Source organism: Laetiporus sulphureus (genome assembly GCF_001632365.1).
Source record: "Laetiporus sulphureus 93-53 unplaced genomic scaffold LAESUscaffold_59, whole genome shotgun sequence".
NCBI classification, from domain to species: domain Eukaryota; kingdom Fungi; phylum Basidiomycota; class Agaricomycetes; order Polyporales; family Laetiporaceae; genus Laetiporus; species Laetiporus sulphureus.
This window is the reverse complement of record NW_024468568.1, coordinates 34,295-49,103: the sequence shown is the minus strand read 5'-3', so window position 1 is coordinate 49,103 and position 14,809 is coordinate 34,295. Positions and strand designations below refer to the sequence as shown.

General features: G+C 50.5%; 7 protein-coding genes across 7 annotated transcripts; all 7 read left to right on the top strand.

Moving 5' to 3' along the window:
* The first annotated feature begins 1 nt into the window (after position 1).
* LAESUDRAFT_457796 (P-loop containing nucleoside triphosphate hydrolase protein) lies at positions 2-1,874 on the top strand. Its single transcript, XM_040902555.1, has 5 exons — positions 2-407; positions 461-494; positions 558-748; positions 809-1,544; positions 1,597-1,874. Exons 1-4 carry the CDS (start codon positions 301-303, stop codon positions 1,527-1,529), a joined length of 1,053 nt encoding a protein of 350 aa, XP_040759248.1. The 5' UTR covers positions 2-300; the 3' UTR covers positions 1,530-1,544; positions 1,597-1,874.
* Positions 1,875-2,990: 1,116 nt separating this feature from the next.
* LAESUDRAFT_752575 (uncharacterized protein) lies at positions 2,991-4,150 on the top strand (the record flags this gene model as incomplete). The annotated part of the gene is made up of 4 exons (XM_040911732.1): positions 2,991-3,063; positions 3,118-3,151; positions 3,210-3,406; positions 3,463-4,150. Exons 1-4 carry the CDS (start codon positions 3,008-3,010, stop codon positions 4,148-4,150), a joined length of 975 nt encoding a protein of 324 aa, XP_040759247.1. The 5' UTR covers positions 2,991-3,007.
* A 1,606-nt stretch (positions 4,151-5,756) lies between these two features.
* On the top strand, positions 5,757-6,352 carry LAESUDRAFT_457467 (uncharacterized protein). Its single transcript, XM_040902553.1, has one exon. It carries the CDS (start codon positions 5,928-5,930, stop codon positions 6,258-6,260), a length of 333 nt encoding a protein of 110 aa, XP_040759246.1. The 5' UTR covers positions 5,757-5,927; the 3' UTR covers positions 6,261-6,352.
* Positions 6,353-7,180: 828 nt separating this feature from the next.
* On the top strand, positions 7,181-7,773 carry LAESUDRAFT_457405 (uncharacterized protein). The gene has a single exon (XM_040902552.1). It carries the CDS (start codon positions 7,240-7,242, stop codon positions 7,558-7,560), a length of 321 nt encoding a protein of 106 aa, XP_040759245.1. The 5' UTR covers positions 7,181-7,239; the 3' UTR covers positions 7,561-7,773.
* An 813-nt stretch (positions 7,774-8,586) lies between these two features.
* LAESUDRAFT_731067 (uncharacterized protein) lies at positions 8,587-10,722 on the top strand. The gene is made up of 4 exons (XM_040909968.1): positions 8,587-8,677; positions 8,739-8,772; positions 8,830-9,020; positions 9,072-10,722. Exons 1-4 carry the CDS (start codon positions 8,619-8,621, stop codon positions 10,285-10,287), a joined length of 1,500 nt encoding a protein of 499 aa, XP_040759244.1. The 5' UTR covers positions 8,587-8,618; the 3' UTR covers positions 10,288-10,722.
* Positions 10,723-11,624: 902 nt separating this feature from the next.
* LAESUDRAFT_457280 (uncharacterized protein) lies at positions 11,625-12,487 on the top strand. Its single transcript, XM_040902551.1, has 2 exons — positions 11,625-12,288; positions 12,349-12,487. Exon 1 carries the CDS (start codon positions 11,786-11,788, stop codon positions 12,275-12,277), a length of 492 nt encoding a protein of 163 aa, XP_040759243.1. The 5' UTR covers positions 11,625-11,785; the 3' UTR covers positions 12,278-12,288; positions 12,349-12,487.
* Positions 12,488-13,417: 930 nt separating this feature from the next.
* LAESUDRAFT_763637 (P-loop containing nucleoside triphosphate hydrolase protein) lies at positions 13,418-14,492 on the top strand (the record flags this gene model as incomplete). The annotated part of the gene is made up of 4 exons (XM_040913301.1): positions 13,418-13,455; positions 13,510-13,543; positions 13,596-13,786; positions 13,832-14,492. 4 exons carry the CDS (start codon positions 13,418-13,420, stop codon positions 14,490-14,492), a joined length of 924 nt encoding a protein of 307 aa, XP_040759242.1.
* Between the last annotated feature and the right edge of the window lie 317 nt (positions 14,493-14,809).

Here is a 14,809-nt window from a genome sequence, read left to right as displayed (position 1 = left end):
GCAATTGCAAGCGTTGTCGGATGCTGATGCCTCCCCTGAAGATGCCTCCAGTGGGAAAGCTTCAGGCGGCCAATCGTCGCGCAATCGGTGGAGTCGCTATCTGTCGACCTCATTGTCAGCGCATGTTACTGCATCATTCCACAGGCAGCAATAGAACGAAGCTAGCCAACTTCTAGAATGCTACCTGTTGCGGACATCAACTTTCTGAACGTGCGGTCTTCCCGAGTAGTGCCGTAACGCTTGGGGTACATCGATAAACTGCGGAACTTTCACATGTATAGGCCGCGAGGCATCATGTAAATGAACCTTGAAACTCTATGTCCTCAAAACCTTCGACCGCTTGTCAAACGTCCCCCAAGTTCGCACTTCAGCGCTACCATAATGAACAGAAAACAAAAACTCATTGCGTATGCCGCAACATCGAGTTCAACATGGATGTCCCTGATTTTCGGATTTTCAGAGTCACTGGACCTACAGGGACCGGGAAAACATCAGTCAGTCCTAGCAAGGCACACTATAACCACGCTCACGTCTCATATGTACTATGCCTTGTGTAGTTCATCAACCTGGCATCCGGAGCTTCGTTTAAAGTAGGAGAAGGCCTGCAGTCGTGCACTCAAACAGTGCAGGGCGCGCCATGTTCGATCGCTGGCGAGAACATAGTATTGATCGACACGCCGGGCTTTGACGACACGCACAAGTCGCAAGCAGACGTGTTAAAAGACATCGCCGATTTCCTCGAGCAAACGTGCGCGATAGTTACACAGCCATTCTCGTTATGCTGGCTAATGATTCGGGTATGCAATAGGTACCAACAGGGAGTCAAGCTATCAGGAATCATTTATATGCATCGCATATCCGATGTTCGCATGGGTGGTATTGCCAGAGAGAATTTCCGGCTTTTCACAAAGATTTGCGGAAAAGGAGCTATGAAGAACGTCGCCATTGTTACAACCATGTGGGAGGATGTTTCTTCAGAAGTTGGCATGACCAGAGAGCAAGAGCTCCGCAGCAAGCCGTTGTTCTTCAAAGACGCCGTCGACAATGGGGCATGTATGATGCGCCACTTCAACAATGCGGACTCGGCGATGACAGTCATACTTTCACTTATCGGCATATCACCAGAGGCTCTCCGGATGCAATGCGAGCTGGTCGATGAACGTATACCTCTCCCACAGACCGAAGCTGCTATCGAGTTACGATCTGAACTAGAGCAGAAAATCCTTCGGTACAAAACGAAGCTAGACGATTTGCGGAAAGAGATGGATGTAGCAGTAACACGAGAGAGGATGCAACACGAGGAGGATATGGAGGAAATGCGGGGAGAATGCAGGATGCTGAAGGCAAGGGTGGACGGAATGCAGAACGAGCTGCAGAAGTTACGAGAGGACGAATCACGGGGGCAAGCCACATACTTCGCTGTCAAGGAGAGAAAAGCGTTTGGATTTATCTTTTGGCGTACCAAGTCCGTCATCAAGAGGTACAGAAACGGGGCAGGGTGTCTCGATGACAGTGGTTTCATTGTTTGATTCCAGGTTGCGAAGGTACGATCTCCCTTTCAGTTCTGACAAGGAGCACTGACAAATGTCTCGGTAGACAGCACACTCTATGCATCGAGAATATGTCTATGAAACATTTCCAAACCTTTCAGCACCTCTCATGTCCGGCGCACGCACGAAATCCATTTCACCATCGACTATCTTTGGCCGTCGAGCGTGAGCGATGTCGAGTCGCATGTCAGCACAAAGTTCTGTCAGTTCCGGATGCCTGGCCGCATATACTAAAGTCCTAGCGCATGACTGAAATTGACATAGCGATTGCCTCCTGCCATTTAATGAGATTTTGTATAGCGCACGAGAAACGTTGAAGAATGATGTGTAGCCAGGATACGCTGCAGCAGCTGTAGGACCAGACTCATCTCATCGCCATTACACTGCCACTGCATGTTCGAATCGATCACGCGCCGATGCCCAAAGTACGCGAGACTGCGGTGCTGAAATCCGCAAACACATGTACATAGAACGCAAAGCAGCATCGGGTGTCATCGCCTTGCAGTAAGAAATAATCTTATTATTTTCAGACGCACTATTGATCTGTAGGCGTGCCCTCAGCATGGAGTACCGCACAATACAATGTCCGGAAGGGCTGTCCAGGCTCCAGCCCTTGCACAGTTGCGAATGATGACGGAAATTAGAACGGGGCGGTGTGGCGATGCTAGTGGGTACTATCCGGCGCATGGTTTACCGTAAAGGCGGTGCACCTCCGCTGACAGGTGGCGGTCGCAGGACAGGAATGATGCATTAAATGCCGCGAAAATGAACGGTATCAGGTCGGAGCCGATAGCACGCATTAATACGCACAGCTCTGAAGGTCGTGCAGGTTGTATTTCACCACTTGTTTCTGTCAGGCTGCGAGAGAGTATCAGTATATGGAAATAGCCCGTTTACGCATCAATTCTCGTCTCAGGCAGCATCTGGCGACGACGACGCTTGCCTCACTAACAATATGAATTGCGCTTCATCAGGCTCAAAATGCCATGTTCTCTTCTCTGCATGGGCATGACAGCATTCCGAATCGTCGGCGTCCGATCTGATGTCTTTTGTTATGCTAGAGTGGCATGTAATCAGCATGATCAGCACAACCGTCGCTCGCAGATCCGGCTATTATCGCATCACGGATATCAATTCTCAACCTCCGATCTTCGCTGACAGCGCGTAGATAGCTATTTTGACGTGTCAAAGTCTGACCGCAGATGTTGGAATTGCCATAATGATCACCTTTGAAACATCTCGGGAACTTTCGCTGCATCATCGTGATCTCGCAGTCTAGAGTCCATAGGTCATGAGCCTAGCATTGCGCTGGGCGATGAATCTAGGAGATATGAACAAGATTGACACGTAGATAAATGAGCGGACTGCCTCCTGTGTGCGTGATACGCATGTTTTGGCTTACAAAAGTCTGGCGAACCTCCAGGAAGAACTCACTGACCACCGGACGAGACAACGTGATGTTCCACTTCGCCAAACAGCGGAATACAGACAAGCTCCAACCTATCATCATATTGTGAGTAAACCAATTCAATGCGTTAGAGCAGCGATAGCTGACTGCAATTTGAAGGGTCATGGGCCCTACTGGAGTGGGGAAAACATCCGTACGTTGAGCATTGACGAAGTGTTAAGACACCGCCTGAGCAGTTCTTCACGCCCTAGTTCATCAACCTCGTCAGCGGATCACAACTGCGAGTTTCTAAGGGGTTAGAGTCTACCACGGCAGCCGTAGAGGCTTCCCAATCGTTTACGTTCCAGGATCGCTACAGAGTCACTCTGATTGATACACCCGGATTTGACGACACCAAGAGGAGCGATGCGGAGATTCTTACAACGGTCGCCCAGCATCTCTCGTCCTCGTAAGTACGATATGTATATGTTCAAGACGTGACGCTCATCGATTGTGACCCTGCAGCTTTAAGAGAGGAGAGGTATTGACCGGGGTGGCCTATCTCCATCGCATCTCCGATAACAGGATGGGAGGCATAGCATTGCGCAACTTCAAGATGTTTACAGAGTTGTGCGGCAAAGAAGCACTGTCCAATGCCGCCATTGTGCTGAACATGTGGAACGAAGTCGAGGAAGACGTTGCGATAGCGAGAGAGCAGGAACTGCGCACCAATTTCTTCAGACCCGCTATCGATGCTGGTGCTCAGCTCTTCCGGAACGATAACACACGTTCCTCCACAGATGCAATACTGTCGTATCTCAGCAGCAGGTCTCCGGCACCACTTGCAATCCAGAGAGAGTTGTTAGAGCAGCACAAAGCTCTGCGTGATACCGCTGCCGGGATGGCCTTGTTGGGAACCCTGGAGAAGAAGAAGCGCGAGAATGAGCAGCGATTACAGGAGATGATGGGGGAGATCGACGAGGCTATCAAGCGGAAGGACAGCGAAGATCAGAGAGAGCTCAAAGGAGCGTACGACAAGCTACAAGAGCTTAAAATGAAGCTCGAACAGGAACGGCAGCAGATTCAAGCTGACGACGGGACCACTGGCGCGACAGTTCAGCGACATCGTCTGACCGCAATCATGTCGGGCTGTAGACGACTATTACGCAGACCTGGTCGTTCAAGTAACCATCTAAGGGCTGCTCATAAGTAATCGACGAATATGCTGACATACGGGCGGCAACTTGTAGTCCTATATCTGTGCAATGCGTATCATTATTGAAGGTCGAATAGCTGCCTCGTGTTATAGAAATCTTACCGTAGAATTAGCTAGTACATCATCGTGAGTTACATATGATGACGAGTACTTCGCACACAGCCTATATACGACTGCCCTTAGATTGCAAAATATGTAAGCGCCCCGCCGCAAGATTGGGCACTGCGATATCAGCCACTTCACTTGACATTTACTGCATTCTGCAGATGAGATATGAAAATCATCCATGGTAGTTGTTGTTCTTGCAGATGAAGTCATTACAAGCATTTATCAATCTGTAGTTACTCAATATGTCAGTCGGCTCACAATACTTCGAATACTAATCGCAAGGACTGATGGTAAGAAATTCAGATCACGTCCAACATCAAGGCTGCGTTGCAGCACTGAGCGAGCAAGCGATAGGCAATATTCGTTGTACTTACTAGCATGTGGCCAGTTGAGACAGGAAGCTGCAAGGTCTCATATCATCTCGATTAATCGGATGATCTCAAACCTCAATCGCATCGTTGTCCGGTCAATCCGTGTTCCTTTTGATTGTCGATGGACGGCTAAGCAGGTCCACGAGTTATGTGAAGCAACGGCCGCAACTACTTGGTCATGCTGAAGCCGACGTGACGCTGGAGGGTTAAGGCAGAAGTTCCGCCAATGTCAGCAATGACGAACCAACGGCACAAAGGTGAGAGAATCAGCTCACAATTGAACACAAAATGACGCATGAAAACCTTTCCGCAGCTTCCAGCTACCCTAGAGGAACGACAGAAGACGTGCACATGGATTAGGAGATGAGTAGATTGCTACGAGTCCTCCTTGCAGCCAGAAACTAGGACTCAGTGAGATAGATGAGCACTACATGAGATCAATCGATCATCAACAACAGAATCATCGCATCTCCAACCTCTATCACGGCAGGTCACTGAGTTGTAATTGTCGATGATTTGGCATGATGAAAGATGGGGCAAGGGAAAGGGTTTTCACGAAAGAAGCCACACAACCAATGTGCGATAGGGTAGATGAAGACAACATAGAGCTGCAGTTTCGAAAGCCCGCGCCTCGGAGGACGATATGCATACATCATGAACTTGTTCGAATGTGCCACAGCAAGTATAACGTCAACACAGGCTGAGCGATGCCGGACACGACAGCAATATTGGAGCATTATAAGCATGTGAAGAGGCAAGCGATTTCAGTAGCGAATGGTTTGACCGGAAGATGAGATTGATGAGAACGAAGCTGGCAGGAAATGGCGGTGCTTGTATCAGAATTAGTCACATGCCAGTTCGACGCGCGCCTCAAAGCATGGCGCTCAGCCACTTGGGTAAGTTGGCGACGAGCGCCGGTTCCAAATAACAGGCATGTGCAGGAAGATGGCATAGGGGAGGAACAGATTACAAAAGGGCTGTATATACGAGCAATGCATTGAATGACGGAAAAGAAAGTCTAGCGTGGTACGTGGACGCGTAGGTATGGTAAGGAGCCTGCTAACGTTACGCGTGAACGGTACGTATGGCATAAGCGGCTCCCTACAGCAGCCATCGTTGACAGAATACCTCCACATCGCGTCCAGCAAAGCCCCGCCCCCTCAAGGCCTCAGGCCTCAGGCCTCATCCATCGACGTCTATGCGCGCCAAACGCGGCTCACCTGATTGATGAAGCGCAACTAGCTGGTCTCGTTTCAGACGCATACGTCCGTGCGGCTTCAAGCATCGTTGTAGCGATGCAAGTGGCTCTGCCTCCGGCAGCTCCATTGCGGCACGTCAGCGGAGCGGCGACTTGTACGAGCGCATGGAAAGGCTCTCCCTGCAGACGCTCGCTCCCGCTCCGCCTCCGTTTGCCACCGCGCGACTGTGTTTCGACGCCTTCTAGCACGGTTACTCACACCGTGTTGTGCAATGGAAGCGAATGCTTCAGAGGGGCGACCGATCAGCGGTTCGGTGGCCAGGGTTTTTCCTCCTGCCGCGGCTTGCCGGTTAGCATCGTGGACACCTCGTCGCCATCATCGATGATGCTCACGGCATGCTCTGTCCTCCGCGAAGCCGCACTCGGGTGACATGCCGAGGGCAGCGTCGCTTTTGACATACAATGCCCCGGGGACCCGGCAGACCGAGTGCACGCCTGCGCTGAATGGCCTGTAGGGCACGCAGCAGTCGCCACAGACAGTAATCAGCACGACACCAATGCGGATTGAACTGCGCGAATACGTATGAGGGAGGCCCGCCCACGTTCAGGTCGAATCAGTGGAGTGGGGATGATTCGCACCAGGTTGACCAACGTTCCGCCATCCAACGTTGCCCGCGTGATGTAGCAGTAGTATGGCATTGAATCGATGTAAGGCGTGAACGGTAGCGGTATAAACGGCGATGGCATCGACAACGGGTGGGACAAGTAGAACTTATAACCTGGGCATCAGTGACCGTCCGAATGTCGTCTACGGCAAGATGGGCGGGCAAGTTAGGGCGAAAGCAACGCAGGCGCAGACGTGGCGCCAGCGATCGGACGACATCCTAACCCAGAAAGGGTGATCGGACAACCTCCTATCTTATGTAAGCGGTAAAGTCTGCACTCATGGTATAGCCAAATAACATTCTGTTATTTGGAACCAACGGAACGGCCATCGATAATTTTCTTTTCTTCTAGCATGGACTCTCTCTCTCTCTCTGCGTTTCCGTTCACCTTGTTCATCTTCGAGACCAATGATGTCTGCTCATTCTATGGCTCTCCATCTCATTAAATTCTCTCGATCCTGCTGGTACTGTTCTTCCTTCGGCTCATCGAGTCTGCTTGCCCGGGCCCGCCGGAAGAACATCCTAATCGGTCACCGCGCTACATAATGTACGTGCTGCCCGGTTTAATCTCATGCGTGTCGGATGCCTTTGATATGTTTTTCAAGCTTCCCTGGGCTGGATCTTTCTGGATGTTGTTAGGTCGGAAGACATGCGGCCTTTAATCAGTAAGTAGATTAAGGGAACATCCCCCTTCGCCAGCTCACGTTCCCTTTCACCCAAACTTCCTGGAGGATCTCTGCACATATGTTATACACGTTTTCTCCGCGATCTATCGGCTGCATCTCGCACATGCTGAAGTTCCCTAAGGTGGTTCTTGTCTCGGTCGTGGTGCACGTAGCTCATGCCATGGATCTCTCCTACCGAGTGCGAACGATGAGACATGGCAGAGCCGGATTTAGTCAGCCAGTTGGACGGGCTACTTGCAAAGTAGACGGGTCTCGTAATCATCGTTATGACGGTCGCCGCATAGCTCATTCTAGTCTCGTCGAAAGAGGGCGTGTCCACAAGGCTGCAAACACGCCATCGTACTTCGCGGAGCCGAGTCGCCTCTGTGGTACCACTTAACAAGCATCGGACTCCGATCCAATACCAATGCGCAGCTCAGGCCTCTCGTCAGCCTAATCAACCGCCATATTCTGTAGATCCATTGGGCGTATCATTCGTCTCAGTAGCCTGCTTGCGATTATTTCTCCTGCGCGTCTTGTCCTATGGCTGTTCACTTGGCGCTCAATTACCTTGACAGGTGGTCAAATCATATGATGCAGGTGGTCCCGAGTGGTTCTAACATTCCACAACGGCAGTGTTGCCTTGGCATTTGAATAGAGCGTCAGTACCTCCACACTGCCCTTTGTAAAATATGAAGCCGATTTGCACAGCTCGGCCGCGGACAGGTTCTGCCTCGGTCTTAGGGTAGCAGGCCCGCGCGACTTATCCTAATCTCTCGAAGAAAGTATGAATGTCTCAGTGACGGCATGTTGATACGCATCTTTGATGGCTTTTCGCATGCACGTTCTGACACCACGCGCTGAATGTATAGAGATGCCCACTAGATCCGACCTTCGCGCTGAATGTGTGGAGATATGCCCTCGCACTAGCTGGAAATGTGTCGCCTCTCGCTGCCAGAATCGTCATTTTCTTGTTGTGTGTGTAACTTCAGCGTCCGGTCCGCATGCATAATGCGCGGCGACAACGGCACTAGTTCGCTCACGGAAGATTGCGATTCCCGAGTGGAGCCTTCCATTGATTGGTGAGATTGAAGTGGATTATGCGTTGCACAGCATTGCGATGCCTTTCGTTAGACGCTCACTGCGCCACCTTTCCGACCGGTAGAAGGCTACCCCCCGATGGGCTATGCGAAACCGTCGGAAATGTCAAGAATCACTGTTGATATAATCTCATCAATCATAGCAATTGTGGTCCATCAACACGAGAATGTAATTGATCGTGGCGATTGTGGACCATGAACACGAGAATCTCGGAAATCATCGGCGCCGGCCAGACTACTGCCTCAACATGGGATGTTTTCCTGTGCACTCTCCGCAAATTCTGTGTATAAATGTGAGCCTTCAGCTGCTTCGCTCCCGCCAGCATCGCACAACATCTTCAACATCCCCCAGGCCCTCATGCCTAGCCAAACATACGCGAATCCCCCCATGCAATCAGTGGCCCCAAAGCTCATATTGTGCGTCTCCACGCAGTTCTTCCCGTTTAGGACTTCTGTAACGATATCTTTCATTGGTTAGGGTCATGGGAACCACAGGATGCGGGAAGACGTCGGTGAGTTGCTATGTCCTGTGCCTGACTGCTTGTTGTACCGAGTTTTATGTCATTCAGTTCGTCAATCTCGTTAGCGGGTCTAATTTCACAGTCGGCAACGAGATGCAATCCTGCACCGAGACAATAGATATGGCGGAGTTCCAGTTATCGGACCAGAAGGTCGTTATTCTTGATACGCCCGGCTTTGACGACACAGAAAGGCCGCAGGCGGATGTGCTACATCAGATCGCCACCTTCCTCCAGAAAATGTAAGTTCTAACCTGCGTCACAGGAGATTAGCTCTCATACCACCTTTCCAGGTATGAGAACGGCACAAAGCCAACAGGAATGATCTACATGCACAGAATATCGGATAATCGCATGACCGGTTCCGCTATAGCGAACTTCAGACTATTCCGGAAGATTTGTGGAGATGATGCGATGAAGAATGCTGTGATCGTCACAACGATGTGGGACAAGATAAATGAAGCAACGGGCATGCGCAGGGAAGGCGAGCTCAGAGACAATTACTTCAAGGAAGCGCTGAAACTTGGTGCTCATTTACGCCGCTACGGGGGTACCCAGGAGGAGGCCATGCAGATCGTGCAGGATCTACTCGGACGCGAATCGCAGGTGCTCCAGGTGCAGGAGGAGATGTCCGATCAGCACAAGAGAGTCTCCGAGACAAAGGCGGGCCTTTATATGCAAAGTGAGCTAGACCGGCTCGAAGAGCAGGCGATCAAAAGCATGCAGACGCTCCAAGCTCAAATGGTTAAGGCGCAGACAGAACTTGCGGAGTCAGAGCGGAACGGAGCTCAGGAATTGCAGAAAAGTTGGGATGCTTTGCAGAAGGAGATCGAGAAAGTTCGGATCGAGAAATCCAGGCTGCTCGATCCCGCTGTAGCCGAGGACATTTCATGGAAGCTGAAGGACCTGATTAGTCGCGCGACACGACTTCTCGGCGTCTTACATGGTCGAAGTCGCACGTACCCTTTGCCGAATGCAGATGCCGTACCTCTCGCCGTAGAGCATCTCCCTTCGCCGACTACCTCCCAAGCCGATCCACCTTCCACTTCTACGCCCTCTATCCCATGGACAGACCCGAACGACTCTCAGCCATCACCATCCAGCAGAATCCCTGGAATTGTGAATGCTACCCACCACGCTTCTTTCCGAGTTGCTGTACACTCTGCTATAGGCGCAACTAAGTCTTCCGATGACCAGCATCAGCATAGACGACGAAACAGCGGCGCGGTCGAAACTGGCGTTGCGCCTGTCACAGGAGGACAGTACATCCATCCTGACTTCACACGCGCTCATGTTACCGCTTCGCGTCCCTCCAAGCTCCAAAGCACGAGTGTGAAAAACGAAGAACGTCAGACTGTCTTCGAGTCTCAAGATGGCCTGCCAGAAGCAGACAGCAGGACGTTCACCGTAGAAGTTCCAGGAGGAAAAGGTAAACAGCCTCCGTGTATGGATTATCCCGCACAAAGCCCGAAGTCGAAGACGCGGTGCCCATGCTGCTCCATTATGTGATATGATTACTTCCCAATGTTTGCACTCATGCGATACTACTCGACTTGCACGACTACAGCTTTATGCTTCGCATCATCCTTATTGCTCCGTTGATCGAATAGGGTCCCCAGGTGGGAACCATGGCTGCGGCTGACATATGTCACTTAACGGACACTTATTATGTTGAGTCTTCGTGCCTTGTTCTCCTTTGTACTGATCAGTGTAGCTAAATGTTTTGGACAATATCCCTATGCACATGACATTATTCCGATTCCGTGGTGGCTGCATCAGACAGCAACATTCTATATTTACTTTGATGGGGAGCACGGCTGGTTATGGATAGCGACAACCTGAATTTTTCGGATAGGATTGTAAATAGTCGTCTCTACGGTGATTTTCACGGGCAGCTTCACCGTGCTGCATTCCGCCAACACAAGCGACCTTCGTTCTGATCTAGTAGGGCCTTTTCAACAAGTATTCGCGCCACCATCCACTCGAAAATTTGCGCTACAGCAGGGTTGGCAACACTGTAGCCTGAATGAAAATGACCTGCGAATGCTTCGCCGGTTAAGGCGATGTGTGAGCTCAAACCGGATTATTTCGCCGAGAGGACTGCAAATTTCACGGTAGCAGAAGCGACCTCAAGCGCAGGGCTTGCATTGATCCTGTGCCAGACTTTGTATTTCGTCGATCTCATGGCTATGCGGTACTACGTTCAAACTCGTCAGGAGATATAACAATACCAATCGAGAGTCATTCAGGAAGGACAACGAATCAGATACATGGGAGCGAACATTGTTCATTCAATACACGTGCACAAAGGATTGTCGAGTGAAGCACTGCCTTTTCACCGAATATCCGGACATTCGCCAATGTCAAGGGATCTACCCATTGACGTGAAACGTTGGCATTGCGGGGCCAGTACCGGTAAACTAGGGAAGGAGGTTCAGAAATGTCGCGGCTGAGGATATGATGCAGCCAAATCACCGAACATGTTACCATCAAGTTTGGAGCTACCAGCCATCGATTACTGGGCTCAGAAGCCAGCCGAGCGTGCACGACCTTGGCGAACTATCATGTAGCATGGCCCCGCACTCTGCACTACGGCACGGCCTTGCAACCTGAGCACGTGTACCAAAGACATCCATCACGATCGAGAAAATACTTTCGATGTGAAGGCTGTAAGTGGCCCTGTATTTCACCTGTGCAGGCGCGAGGGCGCCAATCGTTAGAGCAATTACATAATCACTACTTTGATCGATCATTGATCGCTTCGAAAGCTTCTACTATCATGATCACTGCAAAGAAAGTCCCATTTTCCTGTCACACAGGAAAGGTATGAGAAACGAAATATCTTTATTCGACTGCCAAATGCTATCATTTCTCGAGCTACAAAGGCCATGGAGCCAGTCAACGAGGAGGAAAGGCGCGAAACGTGTCTTTCAGGCTTGAAACTCTCAGTTCAGCTGCAAAGCTTTTCCTGCGACAAAAACGATCGTTTCTTTGTTATGGATGTGCAATGTGCCATCCACCTCATCTCGACAGTTCATACAGACAGCAGATATTCAAGACGAGAGATTTTCGGATAAGCATCGGAGCCATCAGAAAAATATTCGACAACTATATAACCGAAAAGTCTCTTTTCTGTGTCTGTGATGGGTGCGACCAACCTAACACCCAGCATAATCTCTCACCGTCCCAGCTGGCTGTACACAAGCATCCCTTACCGTCGACCATTCTAACCCCAGGACAGCTCCCTCCATTGCCTGAACCAACGAGGATTGGTGATTCGGAGACGATACACGGAAGCGGTGCGCCCGAAGACTCTTGCCATCTTTCCTTCCGATCTGAGCGATGTTCTTCTCTGGATCAAATAAGCAGGTGTCTGACAACATCTTCATCATGCATGCTGAACGAGGCCGAGCTGGCGCTACACTCTTCCAGCCGTTCCTTCATTCGCGAATCGAGGTCCGCCTCTTCCGGATTGGTACAAATTGGCTGTAATGTATAGGCAATGTGGCCGTAAGCAGCGTAAAGCCCAAATAATCATCCCGATTACTCACAATGTCAACAAATATTCAGCGATCGGCAAAAGAGTATATTTCCAGTGGTCGTCATTTTGAATAGGGTGACGTCCTAGTTTCTGAGTCTGAATGTATCTATAATTGAAATGTGGTGAATTTCAAGCCATACCCAACGCACAATCCGGACCCACTAGTCAGGGTTGATGAACTGCGACACGGTACAGTTCAGTAGAAAGCACTGGCGCTGGGCAGCATCTCGTACCGATATCGACGCCGGCTTCCTTACCCTATAGCTTATATCACTGGCGTCACTCATCCCTCCTATTACTTCAAATCGCCCATCGCACATGATGAGGAGTGACTCGGTGCGTTTAAATCGAATCTCTCGTGGACATGTGGGGTGCATGTATGCCCTCCTGCGTTTGCGTGACGAGGTTCTATGGCACAGAATCCAGATAAGAGACGTGGAAGGGTTTCGGTGCATCTGCATGGGAAGGCTGATCCCCAAATGGAATCGCACTTCCATTTGACATCGCTTCGATGCGGGCGAAGGACTAGGTGGAGTTCATCTTGCGGGACGTTACCATGCGGCTTAATATCACTAACCATCTTCTTCCAGCTACCACGCCTGTTCCTCGTGTAGGCTAATCTTGACCTGAGCTAGGTCAAGATCCGTGAGCACATATATAGTCCCGTGTGTTAAATGAATAAGTAGACAACGGCTTTGACTACGGTGAGCGAAGCTGACTCTATGCAGCCTGTGCGCATCTGTTTAGGATGGTTGAGACGTGCAGACTCACTGAGCAATGATTGCGCGCTCAACATGAATCGCGGTCGGTAACGTAGTGAGTTGGATTCATTTGGAATATTCGATAGGCAGCATGCACTAATTCTATCTACCAGACTGGCTGACTTCCCCCGGGCACCGATGACCTCAGCACGAGCCATCCTGCAGGCACACTCGCGCATCTCAATGGAAAGTGCGAGCAGCTTCTTGCACGGCAGATGCCGCTACTGCATGCCCAGTCATGAGGCTGAAGGACACAAGGGGCCTGTTTCCAACCATATAACCTATCATCCACTCTTGCACTCACGAGCCTGCTCAACATCCGACCCGCCAGCTCGCCATGTATAGCAACAGAAAGATTGATGCAAAATTGATTGCGTACGTCTCATTATGCGTCTAGATCCAAAACAACTAGGATAACCGCATGCATAGGGTCATCGGACCAACAGGAACAGGAAAAACGACGGTCAGCCGAAAGCATGCAATGTTAGCGTCCCAAGCTCATGCATGCATACTAGTTCGTTAACCTCGTCAGCGGCGGGAAGCTCAAAGTGGGAGATGGCTTGGAGTCATGCACGGATAGCATGCAGCTGGCGCAGTGTGTGATCAGCGGTGCGAACGTAACGTTAATTGACACGCCCGGGTTCGACGACACTTCCAAATCTCAAGCCGAAATTCTCAAGGATATCGCTCATTTTCTGGAGAAAATGTGAGCATAAACTGTCTTACCCTTATTCAAGCTAATTCTGCGCAGGTATGAGCGTGGAAGGAAGCTTTCAGGCATGATATACCTGCATCGGATATCCGATAACCGTGTGGGCGGCATCGCGAGAGAAAACTTCCGCCTTTTTACAAAAATATGCGGACGGGGTGCCATGAAGAACGTCCTCATCGCCACAACGATGTGGGAGGAAGTTTCGGAGGAAGTCGGCGCAAGCAGGGAGCAGGAGCTTGAGAGCAAAGCAACCTTCTTCAAGGACGCTATCAGCCAGGGCGCAAGGATGAAGAGACACCACAATAACGCCTCCTCGGCTTTGGATATCATGCGATACTTCATCGACAGGTCACCGGAAGTGCTTCAGATGCAACATGAACTAGTTGATGAGCACAAGAAAGTCCCAGAAACGGCAGCGGGCTTGGAGTTGAAGCTAGGACTAGAGCAACAGGAAGTGAAGCATACGGCAGCGATGCAGAGATTGCGGCAGGAACTGGAAAGTGTGATCGAACAGAGAGATACTCATCATAGGCAGGAGTTGTCAGAGATTCAGGAGGAATACCGGAAAATGGAGCAGAGATTGGCCAACGTCCAGGACGAGATGCGCAGGCTTCGAGAAGAACGTCGCAAACCGAAAGTGATCTATCTCATTCAGAAGAAGAGCATAATGGGCTGTCTGCGCGATTCGTTCCTCACATAACGGTACGGCTCGTGCTTCAGTCTACGAGCTGATGAGCGTTGTTTGCTTACGTTTTGTCCACTTATCAGAGACCAAAACCCCGCGCTGATGCGCAATCGCATCCTGACAATTGTCCCTGGATGGAGGTTTATCTTAGGAGGGCAGACGCTTCGTCCAGCTTACGCCTGAGCGAACGAGAGCTAGTACCTTGGAGCCTTACAACGTGTTGTTGATCTATGTACCATGAAAGACCACACTGCTGTTGAACGGACATCGCAACTCAATGCAGGCGGCGCTTAATAGTACTTGTACTAGATCGGACGCTCGTACATGCGCGC